The sequence below is a fragment of the Megascapheus bottae genome, chromosome 22 (assembly GCF_031878675.1).
Source record: "Megascapheus bottae isolate mThoBot1 chromosome 22, mThoBot2.hap1, whole genome shotgun sequence".
Taxonomy (NCBI): Eukaryota; Metazoa; Chordata; class Mammalia; order Rodentia; family Geomyidae; genus Megascapheus; species Megascapheus bottae.
In genome coordinates, this window is record NC_143530.1 from 10,849,212 (window position 1) to 10,870,048 (window position 20,837).

Below are 20,837 nucleotides of genomic sequence, written 5' to 3' on the forward strand. Positions count from 1 at the left end.
ACTGCATGAAAGAAGATGGTCACTTTTTCCATTCCTGCAAAGGTGGTAAAAGTCTTCAAATCTTTATGAAACATAGAGGGTATTGCAGAGTAAAACAAAATGGTCCTCTGCATAGACAATGGAAACAGAAGGAAGCAGATCAGTGACAGACTCAGTTCTACATCCCTGCTAGGAAGAGGGCTCTCCAATCCAACCACCATTCTTCAATCTCCAGTGTTCTCATCAGAGCACTGAGGACACCACAGCTTATCCAGAGCTCTCACCTCCCACCAGTGAAATGGTGTTTCTTTCTGTTGACAAGGGTAGCTAATGCCTTTCTCAACAGGACTCCCATTGTTCAGGAAGTAAGAGTAAGAACAGACAAATGCAATTGTTTCAGACTAAAATGCTTCTAGGTACTGGGCACTAGTGACTCACATCTGAAATCCTAGCTACTCAGCAATCTGTGATCTCCTTACGCCTAAGTGCTCTCGTGAGTTGCACTTCCGCCCTTTTGGCTCTCTGACCAGCACCATGGCGGTCGGCAAGAACAAGCGCCTTACGAAAGGCGGCAAAAAAGGAGCCAAGAAGAAAGTGGTTGACCCATTTTCTAAGAAAGACTGGTATGATGTGAAAGCCCCGGCCATGTTCAATATCAGAAATATTGGGAAAACACTAGTCATGAGGACTCAAGGAACCAAAATCGCATCTGATGGCCTCAAGGGTCGGGTGTTTGAAGTGAGCCTTGCTGATCTGCAGAATGATGAAGTTGCATTTAGAAAATTCAAGCTAATTACTGAGGACATTCAGGGCAAGAACTGCCTGACCAACTTCCATGGCATGGATCTCACCCGAGACAAAATGTGCTCCATGGTCAAAAAGTGGCAGACCATGATTGAAGCTCAGGTTGATGTCAAGACTACAGATGGTTATTTGCTTCGTCTGTTCTGTGTTGGCTTTACTGAAAACGCAACAATCAGATCCGCAAGACCTTGTATGCTCAGCATCAGCAGGTCCGCCAGATCCAGAAGAAGATGATGGAAATCATGACCCAAGAAGTGCAGACCAATGACTTGAAAGAAGTAGTTAATAAGTTGATTCCAGACAGCATCGGGAAAGACATAGAAAAGGCTTGCCAGTCTATTTACCCACGTCATGATATCTTCGTTAGGAAAGTGAAAATGCTCAAGAAGCCCAAGTTTGAATTGGGAAAACTCATGGAGCTTCATGGTGAAGGTGGTAGTTCTGGAAAAGCTACTGGGGATGAGACCGGTGCTAAAGTCGAGCGAGCTGATGGATATGAACCACCAGTCCAAGAATCTGTTTAAAATTCAGAGTTTTAGTAATGACAAATTAAAGGTCTATTTGTGAAGAAAAAAAAAAAAAAAGAAATCTGTGATCTGAAGATCACACCAGCCTGGACAGGTAAGTCAGTGACACTCTTATCTCCAATTAATCACCAAAATACCAGAAGCAGAGCTGTGGCTCAAGAGGTAGAGCTTGATCCTTGAACAAAAAAATGCTCAGGGACAGCCAGGTGCTGGTGGCTAACACCTGTAATCCTAGCTACTCAGGAGGCTGAATTCTGAGGATCATTGTTCAAAAGCTAGCCCAAGCAAGAAAGTCCGTGAGGCTCATCTCCAATTAATCACCATAAAACCAGAAATGGCAGTATGGCCCAAAGTGGTAAAGTGCTAGCCTTGAGCACAAAAGCTCAGTGATAGCACCCACGCCCTGGGGTTCAGCACAAAAAATTTTAAAATACATACATATATGCATATATACATAAAATTGCTTAGAAAGAGGGAAAGATAAATAAAAAGAGTAATAGAAGAATTGAATTTGTATGTACAGAAACATAATGAAACCCTTTTATACACTAAGCAAAAGTAAAAAGAGAAGGTGATCAGAAGAGACTTTTAATTAAAATGGGGTTTAGGGAAGCACACCAAGTTCTCCTAAGTTCATTGTCTCCATGTTCTCAGCATTGCTTTGGAAATCTGGAAACACCTTTAGAAAGAAACTCACCCAGCCAGCGCAGTGGCTCATGCCTATAATCCCAGCTACTCAGGAGGCAGAGATCTGAGGATCAAGGTTCAAAGCCAGCCTGGGCACAAAAGAACCTGAGACTCTTATCTCCAATTAACCTCTAGAAAATAGGAAGTGGGGCTTGGCTCAAGGGCAGGGTGGTAGCCATGAGCTGAGGAGCTCAGGGACAATGCCCAGGTCCAGGGGTAGGGCGGTAGCCTTGAGGTGAAGAGCTCAAGGACAGTGCAGAGGCCGAGTTCAAGCCCCATGCCCCACAAAACAAACAAACAAACAAAAAAAGACAGGAACTCACCTACTCCCAAACAAGGTAAGCTGTAACCTTGGCCTCCAGAGTAAGAAAGGACATGCTAGAGTGAGCCCACCTGCTGTGGCACAGCCTGGGCGTGGCCTTTCAGACAGAGAGTCACTTGAAGTGCATCATCTGCTATTGGGCTGTAATCTATGAGCTGCCAGTGTTTACTTGTGAGACTGCCTGGGAGCTGGAAGGAAAGGAAGGTAAATACACCAAAGCCCAGCTGAGCAACCAATAGCTTTTATATTTTATTTCCAAGAAATGACATCTTGTTTTCACAAAGAAGAGGTAAGGTAGGCTCAAAACACAGGCTGCCCGCATGGGCAGCCATGGAGTGAACCAAACTGTTCAAAACATACAGCAACAGAAATGCTTGTGAGGTACCAAAAATAGTAACAAATTAAACAAAACAACAACCAAAAAAACAAAAAACAAAATACCAGAACTCAATCCACTGAACCTGTAGTGAAGAACTTGAAGCAGCCAGTGTGTATGATCCACAGTCCTTCAACAATGACGTTACTGTCCGTGGTCACCAGAACATCTTCAGAACAGTAGCTGAAGGAAAGGAAGGTGGCCTGCAGGGCTGGCCACGATGCCAAGCAGGATGCAAAAGGCTTCCTAACTCAGTCTCTGTCCACACAGCTTCTCAGATGACCTCCAGAGTGGCCTCAGTGACGTCTGAAGAACCTTATCTTCCAAAGCATTCAGAGCATGTGCTTCATGACAGTCTCTTTGCTTTGGAGAGAAAGGAAAAGCAATGAAGAAGTCTGCATCTTTCCCCTGGCCACCCTGCCTCCATCTTTGCCACCCTGTCTCTTCTCACAGCAACCGGAGTTAAGGGAGAAAATAAAAGCAGATCATGTCATACTATTCAAAGTCTATCCTGGGTGGGCAAGATGGCACTGCTCTCATAGACTCCAATCACACTGGTGTGACCTTCAGGACCACATGGTGAGTCTTACCAGTCACTGACTCCTGTCCTGCTCTGCCTCCTCAGAATCTATATAGAGATGAAATGACCAGGTAGTCAAACTCAACTGGGTATGCATTTGGGGTGCAATGAGGGAAGATCATCTCCTCAAATGTAGACACTTTTCCCATGCTTGCAATGAGGTGGCAGCTTTTGATGGAAGAGAGAAGACTCCCTCTCTGCCAATTCCCTGCTATCAGGGAACTGCTTTTTTTGGCCAGTCCTGGGGCTTGAACTTAGGGTCTGGGCTCTGTCCCTGAGTCTCTCCTCTATGCTCAGGCTTGTGCTCTACCACTTGAGCTACCGTACTACTTCCAGCTTTTTCTGTCTATGTGGTACTAAGGAATTGAGTCCAGGAGTTCATGCATGCTAAGTAAGCACTCTACCACTAAGCTATATACTCCCAGGCTAGGGAAGTAGTGCTTTTTTTTTTTTAACCTCTGGCAAGAGACAGCTCTGAAATCTGAAATCACAGGAAGGGACTACCAAGGCAACAAGAAAGTTGAGGTTCAAGGACTTTCTAGGCTCTATTCCATGTCTCAGTTAATCTCACAGCTAACCTGCAGTAAGGATAGTCACTGGTCCCACTGGATGAGCATGAAAGACACTGTGATCATTTCAAACTTGTATATCTTCAGATGTTAAATAAAGGACATCCCAGTGTGACAGAAAATAACTGAAACAGAGGAAACACATTTGACCAGGAAAGGAAGGATAATAGGACACCAACAAGGAGAAGGAATAAAAGCAGAGTTGTGAGGGAGAAATAAGAAAATGTTTCTAGTAATATATCTATTAACTTTCTCACAATGACTTTTACAAAGCATGTCTTTAAAAAAAAAATCAAGTCTATTCTTAGTCAATATTTGAGTGTATGAATGTGGACACCCTAACCCGCCCGACTTTGTTGAGCCATTTTGGTTCTGAGAGGTGGACAGGAGGGCTGACTTCATGCACATGGTCTGGATGGGGTGTTAACAATCACCTGCTAGGCTGAGTGAGAATGTTGCTCAGTGGTGGTGTTTGCCTAGCACACACGAAGCCCAAAGTCCCATCTTCAACACAGGGGGAAAAAAAGGTGCTTAGCAAATAAGGAACACTCAGGCATCCTTATTTAACATCTGAGAATACAGTCTAAAATGATTACACTGTGACAGAACTGTCCATACTCTTAATGGGACAAGGGACTATCCTCACATAGCAAGTCAGCTGTGGGACTAACAAACAATTGATATAGCAACCAGAGGGTCCTCCCAAGCATTCTCTCTGGGTGAACAGATTTGCTGCTGTCACTCCCCAATTACACCTTGACCTCTGAATTCTAGCAATGATGCATTATCACAGCAGACGTGCACTCCAGAGTCTGGACTCTGCATTCCTTCTGTTCCATGTCTGGAGCACCTTCCTACCAGAAGCCACTAAAAGCCATAGGCCAGGTGGTCTAGCCTGAGTGGATCTTACCGGAGACCCTCAACTCTGGAGGAGCCTCTGTCTCAGATTCTCAAGAGATGACAAATCCTTCCTCCCACCTCGGCCCCCTTCAAAGTCCCCTGATGGCCACGCTACACTCCCATCAAGAGCTTTAACTCAGTGAAAGAGTAGCAAAGGAGCAGGAGAATATAATATTCACAAGTCCAAGCTAAAAATCAGCAATATTTTAAATCTTTAATCAAACCCATGGCCTTATGCATGTGAGGCAAGTGCTTCATCACGGACCTACATTTCCGGGCCCACTTTTCTGTTTTCTGAGTACAATCCAAGGAAAATGCTAGAAAAAGCAAAAGGTTAGAAGCTAACAAATCTGTCAACTAAAACTCAAATAGAACAGAAAAACAGAAAGGAAGTAACTGACACTGCTCACTCACCTCACCAACTCCCCTAATAAGGGGTTTCAAAAAAACCTCTTCCTGCTGGGATGCTAGTGGCTGTAATCCTAGCTACTCAGGAGACTGAGATCTGAGGATCATAGTTCAAAGCCAGCCCAGACAAGAAAGTCTACGACACTCTTATCTCCAATCAACCACAAAAAGCTGGAAGTGGAGCTGTGTCATAAATGTAGAACACTAGCCTTGAAGAAAAGAAGCTCAGGCCTTGAGTTCAAGGCCTATTCCCAGCAATAAAAAATGAAACAACAGAGCCGGTAGCGGTGGCTGATAACTGTAAATTCTAACTACTCAGGAGACTGAGATCTGAGGATTGCAGTTCAAAGCCAACCTGGGCACTAAAGAATGTGGCTCAAGGAGTAGGGAGGTAGCCTTGAGCTGAAGAGCTCAGGTCCAACACACAGGCTCAGGGGTAGGGCCCAGGCCCAGAGTTCAAGCCCCATGACCCACAAGAAAGAAAGAAAGAAAGAAAGAAAGAAAGAAAGAAAGAAAGAAAGAGAGAGAGAGAGAGAGAGAGAGAGAGAGAGAGAAAGAAAGAAAGAAAGAAAGAAAGAAAGAAAGAAAGAAAGAAAGAAAGAGAAAGAAAAAGAAAGAAAGAAAGAGAGGGAGGAGGGAGGGGGAGGGGGGAGGGGGGGGAGGGAGGGAGGGAGGGAGGGAGGGGGGGAGGGAGGGAGGGGTAGAGGAGAGGGAGAGGGAGAGGGAGGGGGAGGAGAAGGAAAGAAAGAACCAAAACTCTTCTCACAAGAATCTCCTAGTATTCCTGACAGCAACAATTACTCATGCAACAAAACTCTGTTTAGATGTTAGCTAGTCCAATCCCAAAGAATCCTTTCTCCAACTCAGAAAGCAGCATGGAGATAGGGGACTCTGAGACAGCCACCAGCCAAAGAAGCCAAGGAGGGACTGTTCTTGGTAAAACTGGAGCACAGGCTATCTGCATGAGAAGCCCCCATGCCATCACAGGCAGATATGCCTCCTACTCTGAATTCTTGAGGAAAGCAATCCCTGCCCAGGGCTGGACTATGGTACCAGAAATGACAACGAAATGCTCACCAGTCCTACTGCCTAAATTTGGTCCTTCTTAAAACAAAAACAAACAAACAAAATCCCCTAAGCACTAAGGAATAAATCAGCTCTTAATGCCCCTAAAAACACAGGATGGTTGGTATTTGAATGGTGATTTTCTCCAAACCCCACGCTGCAATCCAGTGAAGCTGCTGATGATTTGGCACATCGTGCCATAAACCAGGTCTCAGACCTTCTGTGTATCTCTAGAGAACACCTCAAAGCTGCATGCTGCGATAACTGCACAACTGAAGATGGTTGCCAGAACTGCTGGGAGCAAGTACACACAGAGGGGTAACTATTTACTGTGCTGGTTCCTACTGTTGCCAAAAGGCCACGAAGTACCTGCATTAGCCTTTGGAGAAGAAAGGGAGGGTGCTGGCATTTACTCTCGTACAAGCAGTTCTGTGGATGGAGCTGACACATGCTGCTTGTTTCCTTCCAAAGCCTTGTGAAACCATCTGAGAAAGAACCTAGGCAAGAGGCTGGGCAGAGACTATACTCAGATGTTCCAGCTCTGACACAGACTCAACACAGTTTGGCTCAAAGGTCATAACCTGACTCTGATCAAATTGAGTTACTGGGACTCTTGCAAATGGGGAAGAAAGAAAGAAAAAAAAAGCACTCCCAGGCCTCAGTAGATAACTGCTCAGCCTTGCTGTCTTACAATTCTAATACCATGTGAAAATGGAATGGGGGGGGCGGCTAATGGTACTGGAATTTCAGCTCAGGGTCTTGTGCACATCTAGCAAGCATGAGGCCCTGGGTTCAATTTCTCAGTATCCCATAAACAATTAAAAGAAAAACGTTTAAAAATGTAAAAAAGAAAAGTCAATGAGACTTATCTCCAATAAACCAGGAAAAAGCAAAACTGGAAGCATGGCTCAACTGAGGTTGCCAGTCATGAGCAAGAAAGCCAAGTGAGAGCATGCGGCCCCAAGATCAAGTGCTGAGATACAATCAGAGATACACTGACTATGAGTCTGCAATGACCAGGTACACAGGAAGGAGCAGCAAGCTCCTGGTTCTCTGATGGGAACAGCCAATTGACAACTGACATCACAGCATTGTGTCTCTGAAGATTTCCCAATCAGTGCTTCATTAATCAAGGGACTAATCATGATAACTATACCCACCCTTTTATGTACAATGGTGCTCTCTCTACTCAGGAACAATCCTCCTTATTAGCTTCCTGTGCTTTGCCCAAGACAACATTCTTTTGCCACAAAGATATTCCAGTCTCAAGCAAAGTGGCTCTCTACAACCTTAACAGAGCAGGCCCTAAGAGTGAAAGATAACTTTAATGAGCAGATACTCTCTACAGCAGCACAGTTCATCAGGGAAATTCACCTGTGCTATTTCTTACACAAACTCTGACTGGGAGATTTGTTAGTAAAACTATCAGCATTCCAAAAGACAACACAATAGGATTACACTTACATATCTTAGGTCTATAATCCTGTCCAGTCTGTCTAATGACAGGACATGTATACATGTGTATGTGTTCAAGTATTCTGAAAACTGAAAACCTTTTTTTTTTTGGGCAGTCAGAGGGCTTGAACTCTTGGTCTGGGCACTGTCCCTGAGCTCCTCAGCTCAAGGCTAGCACTTTACCACATGAGCCCTGGCACCACTTTTGGTATTCTGGTGGTTAATTGGAAATGGAAATAAAGAATCTCACAAACTTTTGAGCCTGGGCTGGCTTTGAACTGTGATACTCAGATCTCAGCCTCTTGAGTAGCTAGGATTACAGCGGTGAGCCATTGGAGCCCAGTGAAAACCTTGTGTTTGTTTTTGTTTTTTTGCCTGTCCTGGGGCTTGAACTCAGGGCCTAGGCACTATCCTTGGGCTTTCTCAAGGCTAGAATTCTACCACTTAAGCCCCAGCATCACTTCCAGCTTTTTCTATATATGTGGTACCAAGGAATTGAACGCTGGTCTTTGTGCATGCTAGGCATGCACTTTACCACTAGGCCAAACTCCCAGCCCGAAAACTTTTCTTCTGTTTTTGTTTGTTTGTTTTGTCAATCATGGGGATTGAACTCTGGGCCTGGGCACTGTCTCAGAGGTAGGCTACCACCCTACCTCTTGAGCCACAGTCCCACTTCCCCTTTTCTAGTGATTAATTGGAGATAAGAGTCTCACAGACTTCACTTTTTTGCCCAGGCTGGCTTTGAACCACAATCCTCAGATCTCAGCCTCCTGAATAGCTAGGATTATAGGTGTGAGCCACCAGTGCCTGGCCATAACCTTTTTTTTGTTGTTTTGTGGCAGTACTAGGGCTTGAGCTCAGAGTCAGGGTGCTGTCCCTTAGCTTTTTTGCTCAAGGCTAGGTCTCTACTGTTTGAGCCCTACTTCCACTTCCAGCTTTCTCTGGTTATTGGGGAGATAAGAGTCTCACAGACTTTTCTGCTTGAGTTGGCTTTGAACAATGACCAACAGATTATAGCCTCCTAAGTAGCTAGGATTACAAGCATGAGCCATGGTGCTAGCACCAAGTTGAAAACCTTGATTTGTAAACATACTATTTATAATTGTCTACTCAACTTAAGTGACAGCAACTCAACTGTCTTGAGCAACAGCACCATCTAGTGATCAACAAGGCAAACATCTGACTGTTTTTAGTCAGCTTTCTTTTACCACCCTCTCATGGCCAAGGCACACACAAGCTTTCTTTTTTCTTTTTTCCTTTTTGTCAGTCATGGGGCTGAACTCTGGCCCTAGGCCATGTCCCTGAGCTCTTCAACTCAAGGTTGGCATTCTACCACTTGAGCCAGAGTGCTACTTCCAGTTTTCTGGTGGTTAATTGAAGAGTCTCATGGACATTCGTGCTTGGGTTGGCTTTGAACTGTGATCCTTAGATCTTAGCCTCCTGAGTAGTTAAGATTACAGGTATGAGCCATGTGCCAGCTTGAACTCCCTTTTATTATCTCATTTCTTCCACCTGTGTTCTTTAGCTCACTCTTTTCCCCTCTTTTCCCCAATCATGAGTAAACAGATAAATAAATCTGTTGAAATTTGAAGGTAAGTCTTTCATTGAACTAGGGGTTTTCTGATCCACTCACCTCTTCGTTCCCTAATGAGGACAACTCGTCGTTCTTTTACTTCTGAGCTCAGACTAACTACCATCTTATTAATGCAGTTATCCAGAACCAGGGAGTAAGTTTTGGACTTGATGTCCTGCCGACAAATGGGGCATTCTGTCTTACGCTTCATCCATTCGTTGATACAGTAGGAACAGAAACTGTGGGCACAGTTCAAGGTGACAGCCTACAACACAAATGGGAACACAAAATCATTTTTGTCACGGCTACTTTCTCAAAGCTGTAACAGCAAGTAATTTTCAAAGCAAAAAGGAAAGCTGGTCACAGTCTTATGTATAGTAGGATAAAAGTGTGTGTGTGTGTGTGTGTGTGTGTGTGTGTGAGAGAGAGAGAGAGAGAGAGAGAGAGAGAGAGAGAGAGAGAGAGAGAGAGAGAGAGAGAGAGAGACAGAGCGAGAGAAACAGAGACAGAGAGTATACTGGTACTTTAACTGGGCCTTGGCACTGTCCCTTAGCTTTTGTGCTTAAGGCTAGCATTCTACTCCTTGACACAGCTCTACCTCTAGTTTTCTGGCAGTTAATTGCAGACGAGTCTCACACATTTTCCTGCCCTGGCTGGCTTTGAACCACAGCCCTCAGATTGCAAATATCCTAAGTAGCTAAGATTACAGGTCTACAGGCAAGGGTGGAAATGTTTAAGCTTCATGTTAGAGGATTCACTTCCTCCTTTCTCAAAGGCTACAGACAAAGTTGTAACAGACTCAGATAAAAGACATAGATCAGACCCTAGGTAATTTATTTGTTTTGTTCTGCTTATTGCTAATGTGCACTAGACACCTGGCCAAAAAAAAAAAAAATGTACCTGGAGGGCTAGGAACATAGCCTAGTGGTAGAGTGCTCACCTAGCATGCACAAAATCCTGGGTTTGATTTCTTGGTGCCTAAACCTCTATGCAATTATGCCCATGAAAAAACAAAGAAAGAAGTCTGTATGTGAGATACTCTTCTGAATAATCCTTTGGGTCAGATATCTGCCTTTTTTTCTTTTTTCTTTTTTTCTAATCCAGGAAAAGTATTTTCTACACTTGTTTATGTTCATCTTATAAGTAAAAATTTTTATGAGTCCTCGTTCCTGTTAGGATAACAGTGGGGAAAAAAAAGCACAGAAACGATATGTCTCTTCAAATGTTATATCTACAAAGCTAGAAAACAAACAAACATATTATTTCCCATATGAGATGAACTCATAAAATTACATGCAGAGTGTGTGTGTGTGTGTGTGTGTGTGTGTGTGTGTGTGTGTGTGTAATGTAGAGTACTGGGGTTTAAACTTGAGGCTTTGCTTTTGCTGGGAAGTGCCTGACCACTTGAGTCATGCCCCTGTCCTCTAAGACAGTCTATGAAAAATAAACATAGTAGCACAGGACAGGTAACACTAGGCCAAGTACACTGAATTTCTTCTCTACAACAGGCAATCACCTGACTAGAAACTGTGGGAAATTACGACCTGAAGTCAAACTGGATCCAGGACAAAGAAACAAGTCTACTAGAGAGAGATTTTTCAGAAGATGAATAGATCCAGCCTCCCTAAAGACTGCCAGAGAAAAGGAAGCATTGTGTGCATGCATTTTCCTTTTCTAAGGAATCTGAAAAGACTGCCATTTAACAGCCTGAGTTCAACACTTCTAGTTTAACATGGACTGGTCATAAATGGTAGAAATTTATGAAAACTAAATGAGCTGGAGCAAAAAATATGACAGGATAGCAAATGGTAAACTAGGACATAGATGTTTCTGTTTCAAAAGCAGTCCTGCAGTCCCTGAAATATATGCAGCTTTTCCCCTGAATTCCCAGAGTGACCACAAATCAATGACATTTAGCACCCTATTTAAAGGGCTGCACTAAAAGCTACTCTTGGCATTCTGCCCACTGTGAGTAAAGAATAGCTTTACTGGGCAGCTTTGTTCCGATACTTCAAAATCCTAATGCCATGTAGCACTGTTTCCCTGCCACCACTCAACAAGGAAATAAGAGTTTTATTGAAGTTAAAATGTTAATTGTTCTAGGGGCTGGGAGTTTGGCCTAGTGATAGAGTGCTTGCCTAGCATGCACAAAGACCCAGGTTCAATTTCTCAGTACCACATACATAGAAAAAGCCAGAAGTGGTGCTGTGGCTCAAGTGGTAGAGCCCTAGCCTTGAGAAAGAAAGACCAAGGACAGTGCTCAGGCCCTGAGTTCAAGCCCCAAGACTGGCAAAAAAAAAAAAAAAAAAAAAAAAGTCAGGGCTGGGAGTTTGGCCTAGTGGTAGAGTGCTTGCCTAACGTTCATAAAGACCCAGGTTCGATTTCTTAGTACCACATACATAGAAAAGCAGGAAATGGTTCTATGGTTCAAGTAGTAGAGCGAAAGAGAGAGATTATGGCTGCTCCTTGCCTCTGGGGAAATAAGCTATAAAATTATTCAAGGCTTATAGAAGGTTCTGCCTGTAGGGCAAGATCTCTTTCTTTCCCTTGTCCAGAAACTAAATGCTGGAAATAAGACACTGGCATCTGGCATTCTAGTTCATGGTGTGGTGAATGTTCCTTTGGGGTGTGTCACTGATACAGACTATGGAGTGTCAGTCAAAAATGATAGTTCAGGGCTGGGAGTTTGGCCTAGTGGTAGAGTGCTTGCCTAGCATGCATGAAGACCCAGGTTCGATTCCTCAGCACCACATATATATAGGAAAAAAGCTGGAAGTGGTACTGTGGCTGAAGGGTAGAGTTCTAGCCTTGAGGAAAAGCCCAAGGACAGTGCTCAGGACCTGAGTTCAAGCCCCATGACTGGCAAAGAAAAAAAAATTCAAGTAAGAAAAGGGACAATCAAGAGGACAATTACAGAACCTAATGAGAAGAGGCCATCTTGAGATGTCACTTTGAAATCAAAATAGCTAAAAATTCCTGGAATAAAAGTCTCAAGACTATTTCCCTATAGGAACAACCTGAAAGGCCCCTGAAAACCCCTCAGAGGTGGCAAAGTGTGAGAGGCTAACCACTGTTTCATACTCACCTCAATGAAATATTCTGAGCAAATAATGCACTGGAGCTCATTCTCTAGCACATCATTCATGTGGTTAAGGACTTCTTCCTTCTGAGCTAGCACCTTATCCTTTTCTTCCTATAAAGACATATAATGCCATTTGAGAAAACTGAGGAGAATGCAGATTAGTGCAGGGAGCTAGGTTAATTATCTGGAATAGGATTTAGAAAGTTTAAATTAAAAATTCATTTTGGTGTAGCAACCTGAGAACGAAACACTTTTCCCTTGGGTTACCATTTCTCATGAATTGCTTTCTAATACAGACACTAACTTCCTTCCTTCTTTCTTCTCCCACTTGCTACAGTCTAAATGTCTGCACCCTAACTTGGACTTGATAGTTTTTTGGTGTGTTTTTTTAAATTTATTAAGTATATGTTAGTTGGGGAAAGTAATATCATTATGACATTTCTATGCATGTATACAATGTACTATGTGATTGTTTTAAGAGTGGACTGTGACTCAGGCCTGTAATTTTAGCTGCTCAGGAGACTGAGATCAGAGGATTGTATTCAAAGTCAGCCTGGGGGGGGGGGGGCGCAGAGGGAGGAGGGTCGGTCGTGGGACTTGAACTCTGGGCCTGGGCACTGTTCCTGAGCTCTTCAGCTCAAGGCTACCTTTCTGCCCTACCCCTTGAGCCACAGCACCACTTCGGTTTTCCCGGATTTTCTGGAGATAAGTCTCATAGACTTTAGTACCTGGGCTGGCTCTGAACCGAGATCCTCAGACTTTAGCCTGCTGACTAGCTAGGATTACAGGTGTGAGCCACCACATACAGCTTGAGAGACTCTTATCTCCAATAAACTACTTAGAAAAAGTGGAAACTGGTGCTGAAGCTCAAGTGTTGGAATGCTAGCCTTAAGCATAAAGAAGCTTAGGGTCAGTTCCCAGTCCCTCAACTCAAGCTGCAGGATTACAGGTTGGGGAAAAAGTCACCTCATCCCTTCTGTAATCAGCTCTGGGAAACATCATATGGTACCCTCAAAGTACATAAATGGTATGATTATATCTATTATTTAAAAATAATAACAATAGCTGGCTATTATTGGCCCATACTTTGTAATCCTAGTTACTCAGTAGGCTGAGATCTGAGGATTGCAGTTCAAAGCCAGCCCAAGCACTACAAAGCTTTGAGACTCTTATCTCCAATTAATCACTAGAAAATGGGAAGTGGGGTTGTGGCTCAAGGGGTAGGGTGGTAGCCTTGAGCTGAAGAACTCAGGGACAGCACCCAAGCCCAGAGTTCAAGCCCCATAATCCACAAAAAAAAAAAAATAATAATAACAACAACAGCTGAACTTGCTGCCAATATCTGAAACCTGAGACAATTCACTTGCACCAGAAATGATTTTTCTTGCCTTAGAAAAGTCAGGTGTAACACTGCTGGGCCTGCACTCCCAGATGGCAACAACTGAGTACAAAAGAACTGCCTCCTGAGTAAAGGCAGCGAAGCACCTCACCCTCACTGTCCTGCACCAGGCCCTACGCTCACTTATATTACCGCTTTGGCTCTGATGGGCATTTCCATTTGTAACACTGAATTTAAAAGTTCTACTGATATGGTAGGAAAAGAATTACGTAAACATATTACAATGAACTATCTTTTTTTTTGGCCAGTTGTGGGGCTTGAACTCAGGGCCTGAGCACTGTCCTTGGACTGTTCTCAAGGCTAGAACTCTACCCTTCAGCCACAGTACCACTTCCAGCTTTTTTCCTATATATATGTGGTGCTGAGGAATCGAACCTGGGTCTTCATGCATGCTAGGCAAGCACTCTACCACTAGGCCAAACTCCCAGCCCTGAACTATCATTTTTGACTGACACTCCATAGTCTGTATCAGTGACACACCCCAAAGGAACATTCACCACACCATGAACTAGAATGCCAGATGCCAGTGTCTTATTTCCAGCATTTAGTTTCTGGACAAGGGAAAGAAAGAGATCTTGCCCTACAGGCAGAACCTTCTATAAGCCTTGAATAATTTTACAGCTTATTTCCCCAGAGGCAAGGAGCAGCCATAATCTCTCTCTTTGTTCACCATAGCAACCCATGCACTGTCAAAAATGCTGAGCTGCATGTACTAACTGAATCCTTAACCTCAATCCTCTTTTTTGTACCTTGGTCTGCTCCAATTCTTTGTTCTTGGCTTGAATGATTGTTTCAAAGTCCTTCTTGCTGCGACTGAGCTCTTCCATTAGAACCTGATGCTGCAGAAACAAAGCAAATACATATTCAGGATAAGCTACATAGATCCTTCCTTTCAGCTACACACGTCTACTTCTCCCCTTAGTCAGAGACTTTGGTTCAGGGACCAAATGAATTTTCAAATTAAAATAACATCTTCTGGGGCCGGGAGTTTGGCCTAGTGGTTAAAGTGCTTGCCTAGCATGCATGAAGACCCGGGTTCGATTCCTCGGTACCCCACATACATAGCAAAAAGCCAGAAGTGGTGCTGAGGCTCAAGTGGTAGAGCTCTAGCCTTGAGAAAGTCCAAGGACAGTGCTCAGGCCCTGAGCTCAAGCCCAGGACTGGCAAAAAAAATAAATAAATAAATAAAATTAAATAAAATAACATCTCTTATTTAGGATATCCACTCTAACTGCTGTTTTTTCACAGATGGGATTATGAGGGAGGCTATCAAATGTTAGTCCCTAATCCAACCTCAGTGGCCAATCAAATCAATGTAAGAACTTTTACTGCTTTTCCAGAGTCTGATTGTGTATGTTTGCTTGGCTCAAGGCCTCAAAACGCGCATTTTATTTTAAAAAACAAAAACACTCTAAGGGCCAGGAGTTTGGCCTAGTGGTAGAGTGCTTGCCTAGCATGCATGAAGACCCTGGTTCAATTCTTCAGTACCACATATATAGAAAAAAAGCCGAAGTGGTGCTGTGGCTCAAGTGGTAGAGTCCTAGCCTTGAGAAAGAAAGCCCAAGGACAGTGCTCAGGCCCTGAGTTCAAGCCCCAGGACTGGCCAAAACAAACAAAAAAAAGTGGCAGCAGCAACAAAATGGGGTTCAGGTACTCTGATCATCATCTTATTGAAATAAAAAAAAAAAAGTTAGTGGGGAGCTGATGGCTAATGCCTATAATCCTAGTCTCAGAAAGCTGAGATCTGAGGATCGAGGTTTGAAGTCAACCTGGGTAGGAAATTCCCTGTGAGACTCTTATCTACAATTAACAACTCAAAAATTGGAAGTGTCAGCGGGGCACAGTGGCTCATACCTGTAATCCTAGCTACTCAGGAGGCTGAGATTTAAGGATCAAGGCTCAAAGCCAGCCCGGGCACAAAAGAATGTGAGACTCTTTTTCTTTTCTTTTGCCAGTTGTGGGGCTTGAACTCAGGGCCTGAGCACTATCCTGGACTTTTTCTCAAGGCCAGAGCCCTACCACTTGAGCCACAGCACCACTTCCAGCTTTTTTTTAATGTATGTGGTACTGAGGACTCGAACCTGGGCCTTCGAGCATGCTAGGCAAGCACTCTACCACTAGGCCACACTACTGGCCCAAGAACCTGAGACTCTTGTCTCTAATTAACCTCTAAAAAATGGGAATTGGGGCTTGGCACAAAGGTAGAGCCATAGCCTTGAGCTGAAGAGCTCAGGCCCAGGGGTAGGGGTAGACTTGAGCTGAAGAGCTCAGGGACAGTGCCTAGGCTGAGATCGAGCCCAGTAATCCCCCGCCCCCCAAAAAATTGAAGTGTGGCCTAGTGGTAGAGACACGAAGCCCTGGGTTCGATTCCTCGGTACTACATACACAGAAAAACCCAGAAATGGTGCTGTGGCTTAAGTGGTAGAGCTCTAGCCTTGAGAAAGCCCATGGACAGTATCCAGACCCTGAATTCAAGCTCCTGAAGTGAAGCTGTGGTTCCAAATGGTGGAGTGCTAGCTTTAAACAAAAGAACTCAGAAGCAGCACTCAGGCCCTGAGTTCAAGCCCTCTGATTGACAAGAAAAAAACAATAAAGACAATCTTTAACTTACTCATTCTACAAATGATAAGCCTCATGTTCAGAATACAATATTGCCTGAACCTGGCTAAAGTCTTCTGGAAGATAGCATGCCTAGAAGCTAATAGCTGATTCATACAATTAGCTGCTTATCCTAAATGTTAAGAAATGCACATTTATGAAATATAATTAAAAGGCTGGGTGTGTGGCTCAGTGATTAATCGCATGCTTAGTATGCATGAGATCCTGAGTTCCATCCCCAGCATGAAAGGGAGGAAAAGGAAAGACAGGACTGAAGTAGAGAAGGAAGGAAGGAGGGAGGGAGGGAATTAGTTTGCTAATTTCTTCATATACAAGCATAGATTGGACTTTAGCATCTTTCCTTAAATCCTTTTTGAAAGGCAGAATAAGCCGAGCGCAGTGGCTCATGCCTGTAACCTTAGCTACTCAGGAGGCTGAGATCTGAGGATTGCAGTTCAAAGCCAGCCCGGGCACTAAAGAACCGGAGACTCTTATATCCAATTAACCCCTAGAAAATGGAAAGTAGGGCTGAGACTCAAGGTGTAAGTCGGTAGCTTGGGGCCAATGTCGGCCCAGAGTTTGAGCCCCAGGACCCACAAAAAAAAGAAAAATTTAAACATGTGATCTTCAGAAAAAGGGAGCTATGTCAAAAGGTCTAGGTCTTCTGACCAATAACATATATGCTCCTTAACTTTCTTTTTTGTTTCTTTTTTGTCAGTCATGGGTCTTGAACTCTGGGTCTGGATGCTGTCCCTGAGCTCTTCAGCTCAAGACTACCACCTTACCACTTGAGCCAAAGCACCACTTCAGGTTTTCTAGTGGTTAACTGGAGATAAGTTTCATGGACTTTAGTGCCTGGGCTGGCTTTGAACCGAGATCCTCAGATCTCAGCCTCCTAGGCTAGGCACGAGCCACCACGCCTGGCATGCTCCTTAAGTTTCTTATCTATAAAATAGGAAAACAAGTGTACTTCCTACCACAGTATTGGTAAGAAAATAGTATTTCCAAGCTGGACATGGTGGCTGGCACCTGTAAACTTAGCTACTCAGGACACAAAGCCCAATTCAAGGCCAGCCCAGCAAAAAATTTCACAAGATCTTACTTATCTCAATCAATAAAAGCTGGGCATGATAGTGTACATCTATCATACCAGCCATGCAGGAAACATCTCATTCCAGGCCAGTCCAAAGCATAAATGACAGACTCTACCCCCAAAATAAAGTAAATTTAAAAGGGCTAGGAGCATGGATTAGGCCTAGCAAGTATAAGGCCCCAAGTTCAATCTACATTCCCCCACCCCCACCCCTACCCCCCAAAAGTAAAGAGAACAGGTTATAACAAACATTCAGAAGCATTTTAAAGTTCTCTATAAATTCAAGATTTTCTATCAGTGTGATAATGAGTAACTTCAAAGGTACAAAAATGAATCACTGCTTTAGTTAAGAGTAACAAGTCAGGCTGGGAGTGTGGCTTAGTGCTTGTCTAGCTTGCATGAAGCCCTGGGTTTGATTCCTCAGTACCACATAAACAGAAAAGGCCAGAAGTGGTGTTATAACTCAAGTGGTAGAGCTAGTCTTGGGCAAAAGGAGCTCAGGGACAGTGCATAGGCCCTGAGTTCAAGCCCCAGGACTGGCAAAGAAAAAACAAAGTAACATGTCCCCCTGGCATGATCATACAGAATCATGATCTGAAAGCATCAGGATTCAGCTCAGTTCAGTGACTTCAAAGCTAAGCATCCATGATGTGTGTTCTCCTGTCTGCTCAGAACAAGTGTGTATATTGTACAATGATCCCTCAGGGAATCCCAGGGAACAGAGCCTTATTGTTTTTTAGTCAACTTCAAACCTGCATCTAAATATTCATCTTAACATATTCCAAATGGGAAACATAATTCTCTCCCACCCTACAAAATAAAACAATCTCAGAAAAATACCAAAACATCAAATTTTTCTAAAACTATTTGTGGATCCCTCAAGGAAGTTAAGGTAGGCACTGTCACACTTACAATACCACATAATTATTAGTACTGTAAGGTAGAGAAATAAACAATAAATGAATATAAGAAAAAATTCCCATGCTCACTTTTCTCAAGGAGATTTGAGCTAACCCATTAACTTCCTGGCAAAACTTATATCAAACTACTAGTCATAATACATAAAGGACAGAAGATGAGGCAGCTTTAAAAACAGTAATAGGGCCGGGAGTTTGGCCTAGTGGTAGAGTGCTTGCCTAGCATGCATGAAGACCCGGGTTTGATTCCTCGGTACCACACACATAGAAAAAAGCCGGAAATGGTACTGAGGCTCAAATGGTAGAGCTCTAGCCTTAAGAAAGTCCAAGGACAGTGCTCAGGCCCTCAGCTCAAGCCCAGGACTGGCAAAAATAAACAAATAAATAAAAAATAATAATAATAATATAAGGCTGGGAGTTTGGCCCAGTGGTAAAGTACCTGCCTAGCTAGCACAAAGACCTGGGTTCAATTCCTCAGTACCACATACATAGAAAAAAAACAGAAATGGTGCTGTGGCTCAAGTGCTTAGAGCTCTAGCCTCAAGAAATTCCAAGGACAGCACTCAGACCCGAAGCTCACGCCCAAAATAATAATAATAATAATAATAATAATAACAATAATAATAATAATAAATATAGACTTCTATATGCAAAATAAATATTATAAATAAATACAGATAAAAATCTGGGCACTGGTGGCTCACTCCTGTAAATCCTAGCTACTCAGGGGAATGAGATATGAGGATCCAGCTTCAAAGAGAGCCCAGGCAGAAAAACCCAGGAAATTCTTATCTCTAATTAACCAGCAAGTAGCTGCAAGTAAGAATTATAGCTCAAGTGGTAACGTGCCAGACTGGAGCAAAATGCCAAGCAAGACAACGAAGCACTGAGTTCAAGCCTCAGTATAAACATACACACACACACACATATACACACAAGTCAAATAAACCAAATGAAGTAGTTAAGTGAAATAGACTACAGGTAATCTTTTCGGAGAATTTTATTCCTGTGAGATTACACTACAATTAAGTCCGTGTATTTTGTGATTAAACTGCACAATCTTAGTGACTTTAAAGGCTTTTGTAAAAACATTCTCGAAATGTTTCTAGATGTCATAGCTCAGAGACGTGAGACTTAGTCATAGCTCCTATCTCCGCTCTGCTGTTCTCACTATTTTGAAAGTCAAACCTCTTCTCCAGAGTCTCCATGACTACAGGGTTGGTTTTTTTGCTTTGGGGGTTCCTCCCCCACCTGCCATCACTACCAGAGCAACTTCTGCCCAGATGAAGATGTAAATTTTCATGCTAAGATCTGGTATATCTGTGAGGCTTCAAATTCCCAGCCTGATGGTGAGAACAGCTGCCACCTGCTCTGTTTGCAGACTGGAGATGCTGCTGATGTTTGGGCTAAAAGGCAGAGGCAGCTAGTGGTCATGTGATGCTTGGCTGCCCACTTCTTTTTTTTTTTTTTTAATTTTTTATTGTAATTAGTAAAAGGGTTACATGATATTTGCCAGATAGAAGGTGCATTAATTCACATACACTGATACCCTTTCACATGTCTTGGCACCCATTACCCTCCCCCCACCCCCCCTACCTGTCTTGGTTTCCCCCCCTTCCCTATTAAATAAGATTCTTAGGTCCCACCGAGATTTGAACTCGGATCGCTGGATTCAGAGTCCAGAGTGCTGACCATTACACCATGGGGCCGCTTATTAAACGAGGCTATTATTATTTTTGCCAGTCCTGGGCTTGAGCTCAGGGCCTGAGCACTGTCCTTGGACTTTCTCAAGGCTAGAGCTCTACCACTTGAGCCTCAGCACCACTTCCGGCATTTTTTCTATGTATGTGGTACCAGGAATCGAACCCGGGTCTTCATGCATGCTAGGCAAGCACTTTAACCACTAGGCCAAACTCCCGATCCTTTAAATTTTATAGTTTTTTTTTTTTTTGCCAGTCCTGGGCTTGGGCTCAGGGCCTGAGTACTGTCCCTGGATTTTCTCAAGGCTGGGGCTCTACCACTTGAGCCACAGCACCACTTCTGGCTTTTTGCTATGTATGTGGTACCAAGGAATTGAACCTGGGTCTTTGTGCATGCTAGGCAAGCACTGTACCACTAGGCCAAACTCCCGGCCCTTCACTTCTTATAAATCACTACTGTCTCTGAACAGTGAAACAAGAGAAATTACCTCCTGCAGAGCCTGGGCCAGCTGTTGCTTCAAGTCCTCTTCTTGCTTTTTCTCCAAACCCTGTAAAGTCAAAAGAAAATGAAGGTTTCCCCGTTAGGAAGGAGAAGAGAGAACAAAACTCAGCAGCTACCAGAGCAGGCCAGCTAGGGTGAGGAGCATCTGGAAACAACAGGGCAAGTAGAAAATCCCCCCTCTTAATTCAAGCTGTTGGCAGTAAAAGATTCAAGTAGTTTATTTGTTCAAATATTGCACTCTTCAGAACTGTCAGCTCAAAGCCACCACTTAGATGGTTCTAAAAAGACTCAAAGCCACCAC

The 20,837-nt window shown here is 43.6% G+C and overlaps 1 protein-coding gene, 1 non-coding gene and 1 pseudogene across 5 annotated transcripts in view; 1 reads left to right on the forward strand and 2 right to left on the reverse strand.

The window, feature by feature from the left end:
- Positions 1 to 485: 485 nt before the first annotated feature.
- Positions 486 to 1,360, forward strand: LOC150047745 (small ribosomal subunit protein eS1 pseudogene; annotated as a pseudogene).
- A 1,184-nt stretch (positions 1,361 to 2,544) lies between these two features.
- The window catches only part of Rnf8 (ring finger protein 8), a 34,519-nt gene continuing 16,226 nt past the window's right edge, over positions 2,545 to 20,837 (reverse strand). For 2 of the 4 annotated variants that reach the window (XM_090355752.1, XM_090355755.1), the window contains exons 4-8: positions 20,523 to 20,582; positions 14,476 to 14,565; positions 12,331 to 12,438; positions 9,306 to 9,510; positions 7,379 to 7,522 (exon numbers count right to left, since the gene is read on the reverse strand). In XM_090355752.1, coding sequence (XP_090211878.1) covers positions 7,500 to 7,522; positions 9,306 to 9,510; positions 12,331 to 12,438; positions 14,476 to 14,565; positions 20,523 to 20,582 — 486 coding nt within the window. In that variant the 3' untranslated portion in view covers positions 7,379 to 7,499. Of the gene's footprint in view, positions 3,059 to 7,378; positions 7,523 to 9,305; positions 9,511 to 12,330; positions 12,439 to 14,475; positions 14,566 to 20,522; positions 20,583 to 20,837 lie in introns of those variants that run through there. The other 2 variants (XM_090355753.1, XM_090355754.1) reach the window with 2 other exon arrangements.
- On the reverse strand, positions 19,972 to 20,043 carry Trnaq-cug (transfer RNA glutamine (anticodon CUG)). Its single transcript has one exon. It is a non-coding gene; the product is annotated as a tRNA-Gln (tRNA).